The sequence below is a fragment of the Canis lupus genome, chromosome 17, assembly GCF_003254725.2.
Source record: "Canis lupus dingo isolate Sandy chromosome 17, ASM325472v2, whole genome shotgun sequence".
Lineage (NCBI taxonomy): Eukaryota > Metazoa > Chordata > Mammalia > Carnivora > Canidae > Canis > Canis lupus.
In genome coordinates this window covers 54991844-55012928 of record NC_064259.1, presented here as the reverse complement: position 1 = coordinate 55012928, position 21085 = coordinate 54991844, and the positions used below count along the sequence as shown (strand labels likewise).

Genomic DNA, 21085 nt, shown 5'->3' with positions numbered 1-21085 from the left:
GAGCTTTAAAACCTGCATGCTGTTCTTTTTTTTTTTTTTTCTTAATTGAGGTGAAATTCACATAACATAAAGTTAGCCATTTAAGAATGTACAGTTCAGTGGCATTTAGCAGATTTCCAATATTGTGCAACTCCCACCCCTATCAAGTTCCAAAACATATTCTCCTTGACAAAAGGAAACCCCGTACCTATTGGGCCGACACTCCTCATTCTCCTCTGCCCCAGCCCCTGGCAACCACCAATGCGCTATCTCTATAGACTTCCCTACTCTGAATATTCCAAATAAAATGAAGCATATGATTAAAAAAAAGAAAAATGTGCAAAATGACACTCTCTCCTTTGTATTCCTGTTGTGATGATCCTAATCCTCCCAGAAGCCATGGATGGTCCTGGCGGGGAAAGACACAGAAGAGGCAAAGGGAAAGGCCACAGATATAGCTCAACACATTTTCTTCCTGCATAAGAGGCTTATTATTATCACTATTTACCCAAGGATGGCAGTGAAGATGCCCCCAATTCCTCACTGAATGCCCGGTAGGCGCTACCCCTCAACAGTTTTTGGAGTCCTGCAAGGCAGAGTCCTTGGCTTGTTGCTAACCTCATCGCCAGCACTTGACCCTGGCCCAGGGGTGCTGTTTGATCACCTGAGATCAGTGACAGAAAAAGTTGAATGTTTAATAATTATTAGCTATCACTCTTCAGTGACCCTTGCCCAGAGCTGTGTCGGCTGCAGGATGGTGGCATCAAGCACTGGCTTGAGGAACAGATCCTTGAGGCACAGGCTTGCAGAACAGAGAGACAGGCCCCATGCCTGGAGGTTCATGACCTGGTTTCCAAGTTACGTGACCTTCGGAAGTCCCTTCACCTCCCTGAGTCAGGCTCCTCATCCATAAAATGGCTGCAATAATAGATTGGGTAGGCAAGAAGGTATTCTGAGTAAGGTGACCTGGCTTCACCTCGATTCTGGCCTTTCAGGGCCTGCCTGTGACAGGCCAGAGTGTAGATATGTGGCAAATATAGGCCTTCTGGGTCCCTTCAGATTACATACTGCTTCCCCTTCAGTATCCATAGTGTAGAGTCCAAAATTAGATGATACTGTATGGCCATGAGCCGGGACACTGGCAATCCGGGTCTCAGGCCGCTGTGCCTCTGCCTTGTCTGCGAGTGCTGCACACAGCTCGGTGGGGTCTCCTGGGGACAGCTGTGGTCACTGCCCCACTCCTGGGCCTGCCTGGGCCCCAGCGGTGGACACCCCTCTGGGCTAACCTGGCAGATGGTGCACTCCCAGCCCTCCCTACCTGCCCCTCCTTCCCCATTCTGTCACCAAGGTGATGTGGACATTGATGTGCAAAAGTGGAAAGCAGGTGCCTGAGTTCTCCCAGATCCATTAGTTGCTAAGTGGGAAGTTGCCCTGCAGCCTGGAGCAAGAGGTGCAGGTGGACACCGTGGTCTCTGGGGACGGCAGCTCCCTCAGAGCAGACTTGGTGGCCTCTGGGTTTGCTGGCTTAGTTGCATCCCCACATGTGCCAGCTGCCCTGGCTCACTGGGAAGTGTCCAGCCAACCTGCAGGGGACACCTGGGGGGAGAGATCTGCCCCACAGGATCTAGAATTCATTTTTGAACACATGCAATGTTCCAGACATGAGCCTGACCCTTAAAACGACCAAGAAGGAGGCTGATGATAGGACTTGCGGCAGATGCTTGTCTTCGCACGAACAAGTTCACCGGATTCTCCCTAAAGAACTGACAAATGGAACTCAGATTACTTTGGTTACAGCAAGCGTTTATTGGTTATGTCTTACATGACAGGAATGACCCTAGACGATTTCTTAACAGCCCTCAGGGGTGAGAACTATTTTTATCTCTCTTCCAGATAAGGAAATTGAAACCCCAAGAGGTTAAAGAACTTGCCCATGACCATGGTTGTCAAAGGTCAGTGCTGGAAGGAAGCCCCGTGATCGCTGGTCTGGGCCTCGTCTTTTCCAGATGTGGAAAAGGAAGCCCTGGGAACAGACAGGTTTTGCCCAAGGTCATTCTGAGCTGGGAGGCAGTGGCCAGTGGAGAGGAAAGGTCCCCGGGTCCAGCAGGCTGTGGGCACCCAGGATCTGCCCGGGAGCCCCAGACACTGGGAGAGCCATTTGGTGAGTGAGGATCCCCGGGATCCACACGCCCTCTTTTACTTGGATCACATCAACTTTGCGCCTTTGAGCTGGCACATGACCGCTGCGCCAGAAACTACACGGTGGGCGTGGCCACGTGACCAAGCTCAAGCTGACCAAAGTGAGCAGAAAGACCCCTGCGTCCCTTGCTAAAAACAGCTGCAGGCCTGCAAGCCCTCCCTCCCCTCCCCGCTGTCTAGGAGATGGTGACACGTGGGGCACTTGCCTTGGACACCCGGGTACGGAGGCCTGGTGTGGAGGGTGTGGCACCGCTGTCCCCCTACTGGTCCCTGGGTGGCCTCACCCTCGTGGGTCTCCTGTGAGTGATGAGCTAGACCACTGGCATGTCCATCTCAGGAGGGGTCTGTGCCGCTTCTGCCCTGAACTGGCGCCAGGCTCACGCCCAACCACAGGGGCCAGTCTCAACCTCCCCCTGGCCCAGAAGGTGGAGAGCCTTGGGGAGCCGCAGGGATGGCTGCCAGCTTCCTCTGCAGCAATGCCTGGGACCCGTCCTGAGAAGAACTGTCCTTGACCACCTTGAGTCCAAAACCGTGGACACTGGGGCAGCAGCTCAGAGGCTGGCCCACCGGTCGGGCAGCAAGTGGAAAGGCCTCTGGGGTTCCCTGACATGCTCCAGAAGCTCCAGGCAGAGCGCAGGGCTGCGTGCTCTTCAGCCTCTGCCTTCCCAGCGGCTGATGGGGACTGGCCGGGAAACTAAGCTCAGCCCCCAGGTGATGAGGAGGGCAAGTAAAGCGACGAAGGGCAGAAGCCTCCGTCCTGAGGTGCACCTGCCTGGGCCGAGGCACCTTCCTTCCTGGTCCAGATGCAGCGGGATTCCCTTCTCTGGCTTCTTCGCTGCTTATCTTAGATACTTCTAATTCAATCCCACGGGCACTGATTGAGTGCCTGCCCAGTGCCAGGCACTTTTCTAGGCTCTTTTGGGTGACAGGAGTGGACCAAGCACACCTCCTGCCCTTAATGGAGTGTCTGCCTTGGAAGAACTGAGAAATGAGTACCCAAGGGATGGCCCACCCAAGGGGAAACAGGCGCTGGCGGACAAGGCCAGAAGCGGCCCATGCTTCCGGGGAGCGCTGGGGGAGAGGCAGTGATTCTGCCCCCCAAAGGTACAGGTGCAAGTGCAGGTCGCGGGGGAGGGGGGCAGGATGGGGAGGGCATTCAGAAGATTTCCTCAAGAGGTGACAAGTGAGCAAGGCATGAAGGATGAGCAGTACCCCAAAAGGGTTTGGGGAGTCCAGGTGGAGGGACCTGTCTGAGCAGGGTATGAAGGCCAGGCTTCGGGTCACGGAGGCAGAGCCAGGAAGGCAGGGACCGTCATCCACCAGGTGGCTGCCTCTCATTTTCAGCTTAGTGAGAGCTGAGCCTCCCCTATGCCTTGACACCAAGGAGCTGCGCAAACCTCACTGTTCTCCCGCTATTTACCTTGGAGAGCCATTTATCTCTTTGGGCCTCAGCTTCCCAGTCCGTGAATGAGGGGCACTGGGCAGGCTAACCAGCCAAGGAGCCACCACAGGAGGAAGCTGTGTGGGAGGCGTGTCTGTTGTCTTTGGGGACTCAGGTGCCAGGCTCTGCTCTGCCCCAAGGGACTCTGGCACCTGTTGGGCTGGCTGCCTGGCTCCCCGAGGTCCCACCCCTGGGGTCTGGGGCTCTCAGTTCTCTCTAAAGGTGAAGTGCTGACATCAGCCAGGCCCCTGTGGACATTTCCCACCAGCCCTTCCTCCTCTTCCCAGGCACAGATGACAAAGGTGCCCTGGCAGCTGCAGAGAGAAAGGGCCTTTGATGAAGGGGGCTGGGAGGGGCTCGGTTTTATTTGTTGACTGTAAAAATGTCAGCTTCTTTGGGCAGCTTCTTGAATCAATATTTGCTGTTCTGAGGCTGAGTTCAAATGCTCAGTAATCCACTCGGCCTGGCCTCTTCCTCCCTCACCTCACTCACACCCACAAATGTTTGGCAGGGCCCCTCGCTGCCCGGGATGAAGCCTGCCCCATACCCTCCCACCCCAGCCCTCAGAGGGGCTGCCCCTGGAGCTCTGCGCTCCGAAGGAAGGGTTCCTGGAGAAAGGATTTCTCTGGGTTTCATTTTGTTCATCTGAAAAACGGGCAGAATAACATCTGCGGGGCGCTGTAAGTTCAAATAAAAGCAAGGCTGTACAAGTTTTCAGTAACTGTCAAGCCACGCAGCGTACCAGTGACCCACAATCATGACAGTGATGATGGTGAAAGCCCTCAGAGGACCCAAGATTTCCAGGTGTTGCTGTTGGGTGACCTGACAGCAGATGGTGCAGTGCTTTCCTTAGGAACCTCCGCACTGGCTGCCAGGTCTCAGTCTCCAGCAGCCGCCCCCGTAGGCTTCTTCCTGTAAGGGCCCCCAGAATGTTAGTGAAGAAACCTGGGGACTCCGAAGGTAGATGGATCCTTGATTCACCACTTGGTGCTGTGTGCCTCTTGGCCAGCTCCTTAGCCTCTCCGATCCTCAGGTCCATCTGCAAGATGGAACAACAAGGTTTACCCTGCAGAGGTGTTGTGGGCCTTGAGATAGCGCCCTTAAAACATCCAGGAGGGCACCTGGCGCTTACTGGGTGCTTCTCAAGTGTTCTTTCTCCTGATGGTTGATGCCTCCCAGTTGAATATGATTCTGTCCCTCACATATGGTCCACACACTAAGAAATGCCATCCTGGGTACCAGGCTGAACAACATCATCCCAAGGTACCATGAGGCTCCTTTTCTGGCATATAAGAAGATAGAGACCACTTTATGAGACCATAGACCATAGAGACCATATCCCACGATAGAGACCACTTTCATGTTACTCTGCCCCCTGCCTTTGTTTGGTTTCTGATTGGACTTGGCCACCAGTGTTGGCAAGAAGCTCGACACCTACAGTGTATAGGGCATGGCCATCCTCCTGGGGCAGGTGGAAGCCTTGGATCTGAGTGCCCTTTGGGTGAGGGATGCAGAGTGGATCTGACTCCTACAGCATCAATCCTGGGCTAATGAACCTCATGGCAGAGAGCACAGGGCTGCATGGACTCCTCCCACCATTGCTACTGGCTGTGAAGCCCTGCCAAGGTGGCCTTTACCTCTAAGGAGGCATTTTGAGGGGAAAGTCCCAAGCGCTGGAGGCAATAAAAAATGGTGCAGTTATTCCAGGAAACTGAAAGTTTCTTTAAAAGCCAACATTCATTCACCCTATTTTGATTATATAGTAAACAACAATACAGCCACATGGTTGCCCTTTATCGTAACCAGCATTTGAGATGCATTTTCTTTTTTTTTTTTTAAGGCTTTATTTATTTATTTATTCATGAGAGACACACAGAGAGAGGCACAGACACAGGCAGAGAGAAGCAAGGCTCCTCATAGGGAGCCTGATGTGGGACTCAATCCCAGGACCAGCATCATGCCCTGAGCCAAAAGCAGACGCTTAACCACTGAGCCACCCAGGCGTCCCTGAGATGCATTTTCAAATGCATTTTTGGAGACTGAAGTCACAGTGTTGGCTGAGTTGGTTAATTCAGTAAGATTTGAAAAAGAATTGCCTTCAATTTCCTATTTTCCTTCAATTTCCTATTGTCCCCAAAGGCAATCATTCTTCAAATATGTTAGTGTTTTCTTTTAATTTTTTTACCATTTAATTTTTCAGATTTTTCAAAACTCTAATTACCTTCTCACTATAGAAGATGAGAATTTAGATCTTTTTAACTAGAACCACCACACATACCAATCATCTCTCTCCCAGCCATTCTTCCAGGGCAGCTCTAGCTCAATGTTTGTTAGATATTTAGTATTCACAGTGTTGGACTACACCCTATTAATGGCTGAGCCATGTCTTCTACTATTATTAATTGCCATTTGTTTCATTACTTTGAGTTTTCATAGAAGTTGCTGGGTTACTTATTTGTCTTCATCTTGGCCCAGATCCTTTAAAAAGTAGTCCGAAGTACAGACTACACTGCATCAACTTTATTTGGGACATGCAAATCTAGGTAAGCGAGGATGAGGAAAAAGGAAGGCAGGAAGGAAAGGTGGGAGGCAATGCAAAGTGATGTGTTAGTGAGCTTGATAGCACAAAAAGCCACCAGGGAACAGCAGGTTGCTGGACAGGTATGTTCTTCTGCACTTGTGAGTTCTCCAGATGAGCTGACAGGTTAAAACTGTGCCCCAGTGTCCTCTATGGAAGAGAAGAAGAATAGAGAATTTATCTGCCCATGTGAATGGGCACATCACCCGATGGGAATCTGTTCCCTTGCACTTCCAGGTTGCCTTATCTAACAGTGCCTTCACAGGCTGCCCACTTGGGATACCAGATCCCCCAACCTGGGATGTAGTGTTTCACCCAACACTGGAAGTGACGAGAAGAGACAAAGCCTGGGAGACTGGGTACTTAGCCCCTCAATCACTCAAACCATCAGGTTCTCTATCAGTTTCACCTGCCTGGAAATCTAGCTCTGAATGCTTTTAACCTGCCGCACTACGGACTGACTGACACACAGCTGGTGTTATAAAATCTTTCCTTGTCAAGTTGGAGGTTTTCTTCCTGTCTCCATTAATATAGAACTTTCGGGGCGCCTGGGTAGCTCAGTTGGTTAAGCATCCAACTCTTGATTTCAGCTCAGGTCATGACCTCAGTGTCCTGAGATCTAGCCCAGCACTATCTTCTGGCTCCGTGCTCCGCAGGAAATCTGCTTCTCTCCTTCTGCCCCTCCCCCCACTCATGCACGCATTCGCTCTCTCTTTAAAATAAATAAATAAATCTTAACAAGAACAACAAAAAGATGGAACTCTGGTTTCCTGAATCTCACATTTCCTTCTTCTTGGTTTACACCATGTTTTGGTAGAAGACCTCTTCAGAAGTGAATAGTATGCATAGGGTGCATACTAGTTCAATTCTGACATTGGTATTAAGCCTCAGCCTTAAGAAGGCCAAAGAGCCAAATGCATACTCCAGCATAATGTCTGGCATTCATGAGTTCGTGATAATCAATAATCATGTGACCTTGAGAGTTACCATCATATACAATTAGTGCAAAAATGTCAGCCAATTGCATATGTTATGCCATTCGGCTTAATGTTAATATTAAAATATTCAACTTTGAGAGTAATCATTTTAGACATATTTTGGAGTGAGAATCTCTTTGTGTACTGTTATAGAATTTATTTAATTCTATAAATAAATCTATAATTATCCTATATATAACTCTATAATCCTATAAATAATAAATAAGTCAAATATAAATGTATATGTATTATTACAAAATCGAAATGTTACCATGATTGAGTAATTTTACATACAAAAAACAATTATTAAAAACAAATAGCTACATACATAGGAAATATAATGCCAGTTGATATGAAGAGTAAGATAGAATGGGTTAGAAGGATAACTATAAGAAGAAATTTATGAACCCAAAGTGTCAAAAAAAAGTTAAATACTGCAAGAAAGAATAATACAGCATGATTCAGGTCATTGTAGAATATCTTGATTTACTAGCACTCAAAACATTGACAAAATAAACCTTAGGAACTATATTTAGCTTTTGGTTATTTAATTCCACTTAGGCGAAAGGTATTTCAAGAATACTTGTTATGGCTTTTGAAGATGTATTTTGTTCCTTCAACATTTCATAAGAAGGAAAAAAACCCAAACCATGTACAACACCATCCACAGTAAATCATCTTCTATCTAAACATAACATAAATAATGTATAAAAAAAGAACTGTTTTTAGAAAAAGAATGAGGCAAACAAAGCACATGTTCTTTTCACTTACCAGTGACGGACATGTAAGAGTGCTTTAAGATAGTTTCATATAGTTCTGAGTCCTTGAAGAAAAATGTAAACAATATACTTGTTACAAGAACTGAATACACTGACATCAATTTTCAGTAATCAAAGATGATGTATTTTTGAGATTTCTTCAAGCAATGACTTCTAGGTTGGAAAAAAAAAACCTATGGTACTAAAAAACTTACTCCTAATTATCTGCTATGCATAAAAGGTAATATTGGTAATCCTTCTGATTTTAACATAATAATGCCATATTTATTTTGATTAATATTTCTGTTTTGTTACTTTTAATATTTCTTATCCTTATATTTCAGTAGACTGACAACATCATATAGCTTAATACTTTTGTCTTTTAAAATCCTGGCTGACAATCCTTGCTTTTAATTAGTGTTTAGTTCATTTATATTTAATGTAGTTGTTGGCATATTTGGGTTTAAATCAATCATCTCATTATTTATTTTGTATTCATCTCAACTGATCTATGTGGCTTTTTCTCTCCTTTCTGTCTTTTGTTACTATATATATTTTTTTTTAAATCAGGTTTTCTTATCTTTCCACTAGCTTTTCCCCCCTTTTTTAAATTGCCCTTAGAACTTATGACAGGGGTCTTTAACTTATTGAAGTCTACCGTAAATTAGTACTTCTACTACTTCCCAGATATGATATAATATTGTGACATAATAAGATACGGTTTTTTTAGTCTTCATTCCCCAGCTCCTGGTCAGCGTTCCTAAAACCCTTTGTAAATTCCTAAGCAATAAAGGTGCTAGGAACACCTTCTGTCCTAATATTTGGTCTTTGATCCTGATTCCTGACACAGAGTTCCCCACACCCCTTGGAAGTTCCTGGGTGATAGGAACATCTTTTGTTACAATAAGGTGACTCGGTGGGTTCCTGGATGGCTTCAGGATGGGGAATGGTCATCAGGACCAAGCTTGGAACTTTCAGCCCTACTCTCATCCTCCAGGGAAGGAAGTAGGACTGGAGATTGAGTTACTAAACCATGATGCCTATGTGATGAAGCCTTGATAGAAATCCCTGAGCTAGCAGGTTCAGAGAGCTTCCGGGTTGGTGAACGCATCTATGTGCCAGGAGAATGGTGTACGAAAACTCCACAGAGACAGAAGCTCTTGCTATCAGGACACTTCTGGACCTCTTTGTGTATCTCTTCATCTGGCTATTCATCTACATCCTTAATCATATCCTTTATAAGATAATAAGCCAGTAAACACAAGTGTTTTCCTGAGTCCTGTGAGCCATTATAGCAAATTATTAAACCTGAGGAGGGAGTTGGGGAACCCCTGATTTGTAGCCAAGTCAGACAGAAATGTGGATCCCCTGAGGTCTCACACTTGCTATTGGTATATGAAGGGAGAACAGTCTTGTGCTGCTAAGCCCTTAACCTGTGGGATCTGACTCCAGGTAGATGGTGTCTGAACCGAATAGAATCATAGAATACCCAGCTGGTGTTGGAGATTTGGTTGGTGTGAGAAAAAAATCCACACATTTGGTGACCAGAAGTATTGATGCAAATAGTAGTAAAAGGAAACAGTAGAGGAAACATTTGTATTTTTTCCTTTTCATTAGATAAGGACTTTTCAGGAATTAAAATATTTAAAGTTGCTTGTCAAGGATTAAGGCTGGGGCATGGTAGTCGGGACAGGCAGTCTTACCAAAAGAAGGGCAAAACTGATAGAAGATGTTTTTATAGAATAGAAAATCAATCTTTAGACGGACATTCATTTAGAAAAATCACAGCGAAGATAATAAGTGACTTAGGAATCACAAGCAAAACATTTTTCACACATCCGTAAATTGTGTCTTAAGAATGAAATTAGGGGGACACCTGGGTGGCTCAGTGAGCCAAAGCATCTGCCTTTGGCTCAGGGCGTGATCCCAGGGTCCTGGGATCAAGTCCCGCATCAGGCTCCCCACAAGGAGCCTGCTCCTCCCTCTCCCTGTGTCTCTGCTTCTCTCTCTGTGTCTCTCGTGAATAAATAAATACAATTAAAAAAAAAAGAAAATAGGGGCACCTGGGTGGCTTAGTCAATTAAGCGTCTGCCTTCAGCTCAGGTCATGATCCCAGGGTCATGGGATCAAGCACAAGTTGGGCTCCCACTTAGCGGGGAGTCTGCTTCTCCCTTTGCCCCTTACCCTGATTGTGATCTCTCTCTCTCTCAAGTAAATAAATAAAATCTTTTTAAAAAAGGCATGTAATTATAACTAAATTTTAACAGAATTATAGGCTGAAGCAAAAAGATGATGGGCCATTTTCATCATTCTTTAGCAGAAAAGAAACTGCATGGCTTTAGAATTGTTCTGTCATTCAGTTATAGGAGATGCTGAAACAGATGGAACAGCAGCTATTACCCATAGCATATGGCTTGATTTTTTAAAAAATGACTTAATCTTGTATATGTTGGGAAACAATACTAATAATACCAATAATATCACTTAGTAGGATAAGCTCACACCCACTGATTGATTACAGAGAAAGTAATTCATTTGCTAGACTTTAAGATAGTTTCATATAGTTCTGAGTCCTTGAAGAAAAATGTAAACAATATACTTGTTACAAGAACTGAATACACTGACATCAATTTTCAGTAATCAAAGATGATGTATTTTTGAGATTTCTTCAAGCAATGACTTCTAGGTTGGAAAAAAAAAAACCCTATGGTACTAAAAAACTTACTCCTAATTATCTGCTATGCATAAAAGGTAATATTTGGTTACTGGAGAAGTAACCAAAATGAAAGATCTTGAGAGAACAACTTTTTCTTTTTTTTTTAAGAGAGAAAGAAAGCAAGCACATGAACGCTCATGAGGGAGGCAGGGGGAAGCAGAGGGAGAAAGAAAGAGAATCATAAGCAGGCTCCACCTCAGCATAGAACCCGACACAGGGCTCGATCCCATTACCCTGATCATGACCTGAGCTGAAATCAAGAGTCGGGCACTTAACTGACTGAGCCACCACCCAGGAACCCCAGGGAGCAACTTTTTCTTGAATTATGCCTGTTTCAGAATTCCTCCTCTCATTCTTCTCCAGGGAAGACATCGAAACTGCTGTGCACACAATAAAATCTAGATGCAGATGGAAATGTAGAGAAGACTTTATTCTGACACCCAATTCTGTTACTCCATTTCCACACCTGCCTATCCAAGGTTTAAAAAAGCACACATTTGTATGAGAACAAAAATTTGCTTTCCTTATGAAAATATTCCAACAGTACAAAACTTCCATTGGTAGACGGCGCCCATGAAATAGCACTTCATCAGCAACCCACTCTTCAAGTTGGGAGGTGAAAAGGAAATAAGCAGTATCTGAATTACTAGAGAAGAGAAAGGATTAATCATTTGGAATCAGCGTGCCAACATTGGACCCCATGCCGGCCAGGGGACACTAAAGTGAGCTTTCTCTGCCACCCAAACTCAGTTGAAAGAGAGCATCTAGGGACACCTGGGGGGCTCAGCAGTTGAGCCTCCACCTTTGGCTCAGGGTGTGATCCCAGGGTCCCGGGATTTTTAAGAATCTTACAAAAAAATAAAAAATAAAAAAGGAAAAAAGTCACAGCTTTAAATCTTTAAAAAAGGAAAAAAGTCACAGTTTTAGATAGGTAGTCATTCATTTTTGTGACAGGTACCCAGAGCCTCCTCTCAACATGTAAGTTCGTGCTTTCTAGATTGGGGAAATTCACTTTATTTCTTTGATGACCTCCTCTTCCGTTTTCTCTTTCAGGAACTACCATTATCTGGATGTTGGGCTTTTTCTGGGGAACAGCACACCATGGCCTATGCTGGAGAAATCCGTTAAAATCCAAACTCGAGGTTCTATGTTTCTCTCAAATTTTTCCTTATTTGTTGGGAGGGGGGAACCCTTCTACAAAAAAGCAGCAGCAAGGTGAGTGGGAGGGGGTGGGTGGAAATGTAGGCTGGAGTTAGCCCCATTCTCTTCCAGGGACTCCCTCTGTTGGCACCTGCTAGCAGAAAGAGAAACGGGCCCACACCACACAGCCCACCTTCCTTTCTTTGCTTTGCCATTCACCACTGAGTGATCTCGGGCAGGCCACGTCAGTCTCTGGGTCGCTGTCTCCTCATCAGTAAAAGAAAATGTGAAAAATAATATGTGTCCAGGCTACTGAAAGGATAGGATCTCCTATTATTTTCAGGTGAGCTGTGAAAACTTGGGAGAGCAGGGACTTGGAACCAGCCAAGCTTGGGTGGTGGGGGAGGAATTTTTATGGCCATAACAGTGGAGTTGTAGGTTTTTATTTTTTTTATATAGATTTTACTTATTTATTCATGAGAGACACAGAGAAAGAGGCAGAGACACAGGCAGAGGGAGAAGCAGGCTCCCTGCAGGGAGCCTGAGCCTGGACTCAATCCCAGGACCCCAGGATCATGACCCAAGCCAAAGGCAATGCTCAACTACTGAGTCACCCAGGCGTCCCTGGAGTTGTAGTTTTAAAACTGTGTGTGTGTGTGTGTGTGTGTGTGTGTGTGTGTGTCACTCTCCAGTGTTCTTCTAGTTTCTGAGAGGGCTCAGCCTCAAGGGACAATCGCCAAGAGGTAGGTTTTCAATGTGACAATTGAACAGCCCCCTCCCTTGATGGCAGGATCCGAGGGCCTGAACTGGCTAGGGCACTAATCATGTCCCTTGTAAGTAAAAATAAGGTCAGCCCCTCACAGTTCCAGAGGCTTCGATGTGGGGCTCAAAATTCCAGCCTGGTTATGGCATAAGCTCTGCATTTCCTGGTTTGAGATCAAAGGCTCTTGACTGTCATTTTGACTGTAAGGGCATGGCCTTTGTAGGCTCTCTGTTGGGATGATGGGGATGACCCACAGCGTGGTGAAGCTTCCTGCCCCCACCCTGGGTGCACGTCACACTGAGCAACCTCAACTTCCCAAAGGTCTGGTGTGGACCTGCCCTCCCTCACGGTAAAGCCCTCCACGGGGGCACTTAACCCGTGCTTGGCCTTATCATCTCGTCTGGCCTTGGGTAAATCCACCTACCTCTTGCAATTGTTTAACTCAACCATCCCTGTCATTCCTCATTCAGGCCTTTAAAAAAATTAATCAAGTTGTTCCCTTTATTCCATATTATTTTGTCTCTCCACATTCAGAATTTTCACATGCTATTTCTAGGCTTCTGGTGGTTCCCTCCCAAGTTTACCAAACACACTTAGCCAAAAATCTTACCATCTTCCTCCTCTCTCCATTTCTCCCTCTCTGAAGTCTCACAGAGATCTTCAGAATATTTAACTCCGGGTGGCGGGGTGTGGTGGAAATATTTTGAGTTTATCGATATGGTGACCACTTACTTGCCTACTGTTTTTTTTCTTGCATCTCATACCATCCTGTTGGCATCATTTTCTTCCTTGAAGCTTGTTCTTTACAATAGTTCTCTTGGTGGTTAGTGTTCTCAATTTTGCATCCTGTTGATATTTTGTCCTCATTCTGGAAGAGCTCTTTTGCGGAGCCCACAAACCTAGGGGGCAGCTCTTCTTGCTCGACCCATTATGATCTGTCTCCCAGCTCCCATTGCTCTGCAGAGAAGTTGGCCTCCTTCTAGCTGTCCTTTTCAAGGGATCTGTATTTACTCTCTGGTGGCTTTCAAGGTCTTCTCTGCCTTTGATGTCTTGCCATTTCAATACACTGTGTCTAGGCGTGGATTTGTTTTTAATTTATCCTGCTTCTCGAATGTTCTGCACCCTGGATCTGTGGCTTCATGTGGGTTTTGCATCATTTCTGGAATCTCTTCAATATCGATCACCGCTGCTCCATTTTATCTTTATTCTCCTTCCAGAACTCCAATCAGACATAATAGGGCCTTAGTCTGTCTTTGATGCTTTTAATTTCCCATTTGTTTTTCCCATATTCCTATATATTTTTGCTGCGCTCTGAATAAATACTCTTTCAATGTGTCTCGTGATGTTTAATTTAGTGAATGTGATTTTCATTGCAGTGGTTACACTTTTTTATTTCTAGAATTTCCATGTCTTCGGGATTCAGATCTGCCTGTCATTTCTATGGTCCTTCAATTGTAATTGTATCCTTGCTGGGAAGAAGACAGGAGGAGGAGGCCAAAGAATTTCCATTCACAATGGGAATTTAGAAATCCTCAGAACTAAATGACGGCGTAATCGCCACATCTTAAAACTTGCGCAGCGTGGCACATGGGATGTTCAGAGACTTTTCTACCTGAAACACTTGCCTCAGAAAAGAAGAAAAGCTGAAAATTAATGAGGTGAGACTCCCCTCCAAGAAATTAGAACAGAAAACCTGAAGAAATTAGAAAGAGGTTCATAAAGATATGGGTAGAGATTAATGAAATAGGAAACAAAGAAAAAGGTAATGAACAAAGCCAGAAGTTGGTTCTTGTGGAAGAATAATCTATACGCTCACTGCCTTACGTGCACAATTTGGTTTTTGCCTCATTATTCTACTGATGTTGCTCCAGCAAAGGAAGTTCTAATGATTTCCTACAGACTGGAACTGAAAGAACCCTTGGTAGTCCACATCTCCTTGGCCTTCTGCGTGGCCATGGGTGCTTCTGACTAGGCCCTCAAGTCCAGATCCAGCTGTCTGCTCGGTATCTCCACTCAGGTACTTCTAACAGGCATTTTAAACTTGGTACATCCAAACCTGAGTCCCTGAAGTCCCTGCCCCGAGCCTTCCTCCTTACTTCCCTATATCAGAAAGGTCAACTCTATTTTTTGTTCTTCAAATCGAAAATACACCGTAAGTCCTCCTTGTTTCCCTCCTTGACCTTTTACAGCCACAACAATCTCATCAATACTCAAGTCAAATTATCTGAGTCCCTGCCCAAATACTCCCGTGGCCTCCCTCCCATCACCCTTAGAATACAACCCAAACTCCTTACTCCTTTCCTGTCCTGACCCCTGCTTGCCTCTCCACCCCCCATTCCCCTCATTCACAAAGCTCCTGACACCTGGTCACGGATCATGTTCCTACCCCAGGACCTTTGTGCTTATCAGTTCTCTCTGCCTGGAATACTCGTCCCCCAGAGCTCACTCTACCACTTGATTCAGGTCTTCGTGCAAATGTCTCCACCTCACAGAGGACTCCTCCAATGCTGTACTTGAAATGGAACCCACAGGGGGCGCTCAGGTGGCTCAGTCAGTTAAGCATCTGCCTTTGGCTCAGGTCATGATCTCAGGGTCCTGGGATTGAGAGCCCTGCATCAGGCTCTGGGTTCAGCGAGGAGTCTGATTCTCCCTCTCCTTCTGTTCTCACTCGCTCTCTCTAAAATAAATAAAATCTTTAAAAAAAAAATAAAACAATGAAACACACAGGCCTCCCCTGTGTGCCCTGGCTCTGTGTCCCCTGTGCCTTATCTTATTTTAATTTATAACACTCACCATCGCCGACATGGCAATCTGTTCAGGCCTCCATCGGTTGGTGTCTCTCGCCCATGTCCACCTACTGGAATGCATACAAGCGCTTGGGACTTGATCTGTGCTGCTCACCTCTGTACTCTCAAGTCTAGCCCAGTGCCTCGGAGCTTAATAAATATTTGCTGAATGTGTACATGAATGATTAAGTAAGTGAATAAATAGACATGGCTGGGTTGGGACAGAGAGACAGGTGTGGGGCGGAGGGGATGTTTTAACTCCCTGATGCCACCTCCTTCGGAAAGCCTTCCCGATTCCCAGCTGTGTGATCCCACCTCCGCTGTCCACAGCATGTCCTGTCTTTTCATGGCACTTATTCAACCTTGCAGTTTGGATGTGTTTAGACTGTGATCTTCTTGAGAACACGGACGAATCTCATTCACCCCTGCACCCCTGGTGCCCAGACCCCTGGTGCCCAGCCCCATACCTGCCATCTAGAAGAGCTGCTCACTCAGCACTTGCTGAGTTGAATTAAACCCATACTAGTTACGCCAACTCTACTGAAAAATATCTTTGGCCTAAGTGTTCGCCGGGTCACCTTTGCCAAAACAAATCAGATCTAACACTTATTGACAAAAAGACTAGATGGGATAAAGAAAGCCCTTTCCAGAGTGATTCTCCTTTTTTTAAAAAAAAAAAAAATTTATTGGAGTTCAATTTGCCAACATTTAGCATAACACCCACTGCTCATCCCACCAAGTGCCCCCCTCAGTGCCCATCACTCAGTCACCCCAACCCCCCACCCACCTCCCTTTCCACTGCCCCTTGTTCATTTCCCAGATTAGGGGTCTCTCATATTTTGTCTCCCTCTCTGATATTTTCACTCATTTTCTCTCCTTTCCCTTTATTCCCTTTCACTTATTTTTATATTCCCCAAATGAATGAGAACATATAATGTTTGTCCTTCTCCGATTGACTTATTTCACTCAGCATAATACCCTCCAGTTCCATCCACATCGAAGCAAATGGTGGGTATTTGTCATGTCTAATGGCTGAGTGATATTCCATTGTATACATAGACCACAGAGTGATTCTCCTGATTCAAATCATCCAGAGAGCAAAGAAGAAAACGACAATATAGTGATAGGTCCTTGGGGCCAGAGACTAAATATAACAATCTCTGTAAACCCTCCACTAACTCAGCACTAATGATTACAGAATGTGCTTTGTAAATAAACAAATGTTGCATGAATGAATCTGGCAAAAGCTTCCTCTCTCTCTCTCTCTCTTGTTTCCTATGAGCAAACGATCTCCAATGACAGTCTCTAGGACCCCTTCAAGCTAGATTAAAAAAAAAAAAAAAAAGAATTCTAGCTCCTTTTTAAGTGGAGGCTGTCGGTTCTTAAGGCCAAGGTGAGAGCTAAGGGAAGCTGCGCCCACCCTGTGGCAAAGGGGTGCTGGGTGGCTTCGCCCGTTGCATCCTCTACTCTCCTGATGTTGCTGGGAATCAGGAGGTCTCTTCACAAGCCTCCCTATCTTACTTCTTAGTGGATTATGCTGGTGGCTGGTCAGCGAGCACCTGCTGTGGGCTCTTGGGAGTGCTAGTGGGGGACCTGTCCAGATGCCCTCCCTGGTGGGGAGCAACCCAGGGGAAGCTGAGCTGATCTTGACCTGAGCTGGGCTGCGGGGGGAATGGGGGGCGGAAGAAGAAGGAAAGGACTAGAGCAAGGGAGGAGTAGCCTGTGCCCTACAAATCACAGATGTTTGCCAAGTGGGAAAACACCCAACCCTCGGACTATTTCATTTTTCATTTCTTAGAAACATTTCATCAGAGAAGTCAAATGAAACAATCCCCAAGGGAGCCAGGTGTGCCCTGCTTCCCTCCATCCTGCAGGCTACCTCTCCCCTGCACTTGGTCCAAAGGGCACCAGGCCCTGAATGCCCGGGGCAAACTGCACTCTGTTGCGTCACACTGGTGCCCTTTTCAAGAGAATATCCTTGACATGCCTGGGAGGCCTCCAGCAGTCTCCTGTCTTCTGCTCATTTCAGAGCATCTTGAGGACCTCGTGGTGCACAGCTTGGCTTCTGGGAGGCACCTTGGGGCCACCCACTCTGCTGCTGCTCCCTCTGGGCCCCAAAGGAGAAGCCTGGCTAAGTGAGCTCATGGTTGGGTGCACATCCCCAGGGGCAGCCCAGAGCTCCAGCGGGACTCCCCTCGCCTGGGCATTAGGCTTGGACCAGGCTGCAGAAGGGGCCCACTCAGCTCTGAAGGAAACAGCAAGATCGCTGCGACTTTCCTGATGGGCCCTGGCTCGGGAGGGCCAGGGGGGGCTGGGGGAGGTTGGCTTCATGCTGTGAGCTAAGGTGGTCGGGGTGGGCTTGCAGGCAGGATCTGTCATCAGCAAGGTGGAATTGCCTAGGGTTAGCAGTATGCGCTCTCTCCTCAAAGGACCACGGGGAAGCTACTTTGGCTCTTCGAGCCTCAGTTTCCTCATCTGAAAACAGGAGTGACCATAGGACCTACCCCATGCTTTGTTAGGAGGACTACACAAGATGATTCTCGGGATGTGATCATCGGGGCTCCTGGCATTTCGGAAGAGCTCGAATACAAGGGCGTTACTGTCAAGCTGACTCACAGGAGCCTGAGTTACAGAGGGACTGTGTGCAGCCACCCTCACCTGTTAAAGCCCCGGGACGTGGGGGTCTGTTGAGCAAGGCTGGAGCCAAGCAGCGGGCCCGGAGTGAAGCCCTGACCCCTCGGCCCGGCCTTGTGATGCCGGGTGGGCCAAGCTGCGGGATCTCCACAACCCTCCAGTTAGAGGTGTATTATTAGCCCATTTTTCACATGAGAAGATTGAGCCTTCAGGAGGGTAGCTCCCTGGCTCCCGGCCACACAGTGGACGTGCCCCGGACCCGGGATTCGAACCTCCAGGGTTTGACTTTTATAGACCATCTGTCTTTCCTGCCGTTGCTGCTTGCCAGCACCCACACAGCCTTCCAAGTTGTCGGGAATCCCGTGAGACATGAATCTCGGTGAGCAAAGCTCCTTCTCCTTGCTGGCCGGAGGGAGCAACTGGACCCCGCGCCATTGGTGACACTACACGTCCAACCTCGTGGAGGGTGCAAAGCAAGGAGCCACTAAGCACGGGTGGCAATGGTCCTGCGGTGCAGGCTGTGTCTGCCGGTGGCCTCCCGGCCTGGGGGTTTCCGTGGCCTGGTTCCTGAACCCCTGATTCCTACCCGTCATCCGAGCCTGTGCCCCCAGCTTTCTGCCGACGGTCCGCATCCCTGTCTACCCCTGTCCCTTCGCCTAAGCAGCCACAGCTGGCTCCTGCCCCTTGCACTGAAGCACAGTGACAGACCCAGGCCCCAAGCCCCGTTAGGTGGCTCTTGCAGGACTTCTGCCTGCCTTGGTGAGGAAGTGGGTCCTGCTTTGGGCCCTACCCACAGGGCAGGAGTTTAGTTGGCTGCCTTTGACCTCATCCTTTCTGGCTTGAAATGCCCTTTGCTACACGCAGGAGTATGGGGGTTCCTGCTGGACCCTGTTGTCTGCTAAGCTTCACTGCAGTCAAGAGACGTGGGATTCCAGGATTCCGGCCCAGGGGAGGGTTAGGAGCTAGCCCAGGACCTCAACCCAGCCCCGTGACCAATCCCCTTCCCCCCTCATTGCCTCCCACTGTCCCGCACCCACATACCTGCTCCCTCCATCCTCTCCTCCCTCCCCCACACTGCCCATCCCTGTCCCTCCGGCTCCCACTGAGCTGGCCATGCTGGCCGGGCAAGTGTGAGATATGAAGCCGGGAAGGTGCACGAGAAAGGCTAGGAAAACGGGCACGGAGCTGAAGGCTGCCCTGGGAGCACGGAGAGCCCCTAGGACACAAGGTCAGACAGGAGACTCCGGGGTGCCCCCAGCTTTCAGCTCCCGGAGGCAGTGCCACAGGGGCTTGAGGGGTGATGTGGCTTCCCCTCCCCTCCTCCTTGTACGGGGGGCGGGGGGGGGGCTTCTGCTTCCTGAGGGGCTGCAGGCTTGTGAGCCCGGGGACCAGCCAGCCTCCAGGTCCTGCGCGCATCCATCCTCACCTGGGCCTCAGGGAGCACAGATGAGCTGCCCTTCCCCTTCCCTGGCCTCAGGGTGTAAGGAGAGGCCGTGCCTCGACCTGTCCCTTCCAGGTTCAGCGGGGGGGCCCAGCCATATCCCACAAGGGCAGGGAGGCCAGAGGGGGAACCCAAAGCACAGGGAATGCAGGTGGCTGGCTGCGTGTGCCGCCTCCCTCCAGCCCGGCTGAGGAGCTCAGGGGCAGAGGTGGCCTTGAGTGTGTGGGCCTGACTTCTTGGGGTTCACGTCTCCTAGACTGGGAGACTCTCACGAGCCTCCTCCACTGGCTGTCAGTTCTTAAACACTTTCATTATTCATTTTTTAAAGATTTTATTTCTCTATCCACGAGAGACACAGAGAGAGAGAGAGGCAGAGACACAGGCAGAGGGAGAAGCAGGCTCCATGCGGGGAGCCCCACGCGGGACTCGATCCGGGGATCACACCCTGACCCAAAAACAGATGTTCCACCACTAAGCCTCCCAGACATCTCAGTTCTTAAATGCTTTTTAAAAAGATTTTTCTTTCCTTCTTGAAGATTGTGCTTGGGTTTTCCAATGCTCAGCGGCCAGAGGTGGGGAGATAAGCTGGTAAGAGCTGGTGCCGTAGAGACGGTAAAATGGGGTGGTCGCCCTCTTGCCCCCCTGTTCCCCCTTTGCTGTGAAACTATTTCTTACACTTTTTCTTGTCTCCTTTCTCCTTAAATCCCAACACCTCCGACCCCACTCCCACCCCCGCCCGCACTCTGTCGGTGGCCTGGGGTCCGGCTCACTGGGCAGAGGCAGGCAGGGCACAGCCCCCGCAGGCACAGCCCCCGCAGCCCCGGCCCACGGGCCCGCCCCGCCCCGCGCCCCTGTGGGAGCAGCGCCTCGGCCTCCTCCTGCGCGGCCCGGAGCGCGCCCCAGCCCAGCCAGCGCCTGCCCCCGGGGCCTCCTGCCTCCCGCAGCACCAGATTCCCCTCCACCGGGATGTTCCATGGGAACACCCGACAAGCGCAGGGTCTCCTTCTCCAGGAAGAATCTGTCCTGCATCCCGCACCCCTTTATGTCCCACTATCGCCTGGTTCGGGGGCTCCTCCCTGCAGCAAAACCCCCTTCGAGAGCCGTTGACACTGCGTCCACCTCCCCCCCCCCCACTTCTTGGCCCCGCCCTGAGCCCGAGCCCGCTTTCTGTCCCGCCATCCCGGAGACGCGCTGCAGGCGAGGTCACCGCGGGGGTTCGAGCCCAGCCCCGGCTTCAGCGGCCCCGCCCCGCGCCCCCTCCGAGCACCTGCGCCCCCGCCCCCGCCCCCGCCCCGGCCGAGCTCTCCGCGCGTCGCAGGGGCGCCCCGCACCCTGGTCACAGGGGGGCCTCCGCCTCGACGCCCCGAACTCCAGGCCCGCCCTGTCCGCCGTTTGGGCCGCCCGGGGTGGGGGTGGGGCTCGCAGGGCCGGACCCGCAGGTGCGCCCCTCCCAGACCCTCGTCGCTCTGGGTCAGTTACCCGAGGGCAACCCCAGCGGCCCGGGCTCAGGTCCTGCACCCGGGAGTCGACCTCGACCTCTCTTCCATTCACAGTCATCACCCACCGGCGGGTGAACAGGCCTGGTCGGCTTTGCCTTCGGGATCCAGACCAAATCAGGGTCCTCGACGGGTCTGAGTTGCCATCGTTCCTCACCCTGGATTATTTCAGTAACC

The 21085-nt window shown here is 48.9% G+C and overlaps 1 protein-coding gene across 2 annotated transcripts in view; it reads right to left on the bottom strand.

The window, feature by feature from the left end:
- Positions 1 to 1765: 1765 nt before the first annotated feature.
- MAN1A2 (mannosidase alpha class 1A member 2) overlaps positions 1766 to 21085 on the bottom strand; it is a 213141-nt gene continuing 193821 nt past the window's right edge. The window contains exons 13-14 of one of the 2 annotated variants that reach the window (XM_025453390.3): positions 7946 to 7997; positions 1766 to 4658 (exon numbers count right to left, since the gene is read on the bottom strand). In XM_025453390.3, coding sequence (XP_025309175.1) covers positions 7970 to 7997 — 28 coding nt within the window. In that variant the 3' untranslated portion in view covers positions 1766 to 4658; positions 7946 to 7969. Of the gene's footprint in view, positions 4659 to 5486; positions 6348 to 7945; positions 7998 to 21085 lie in introns of those variants that run through there. The other variant, XM_035700390.2, reaches the window with a different exon arrangement.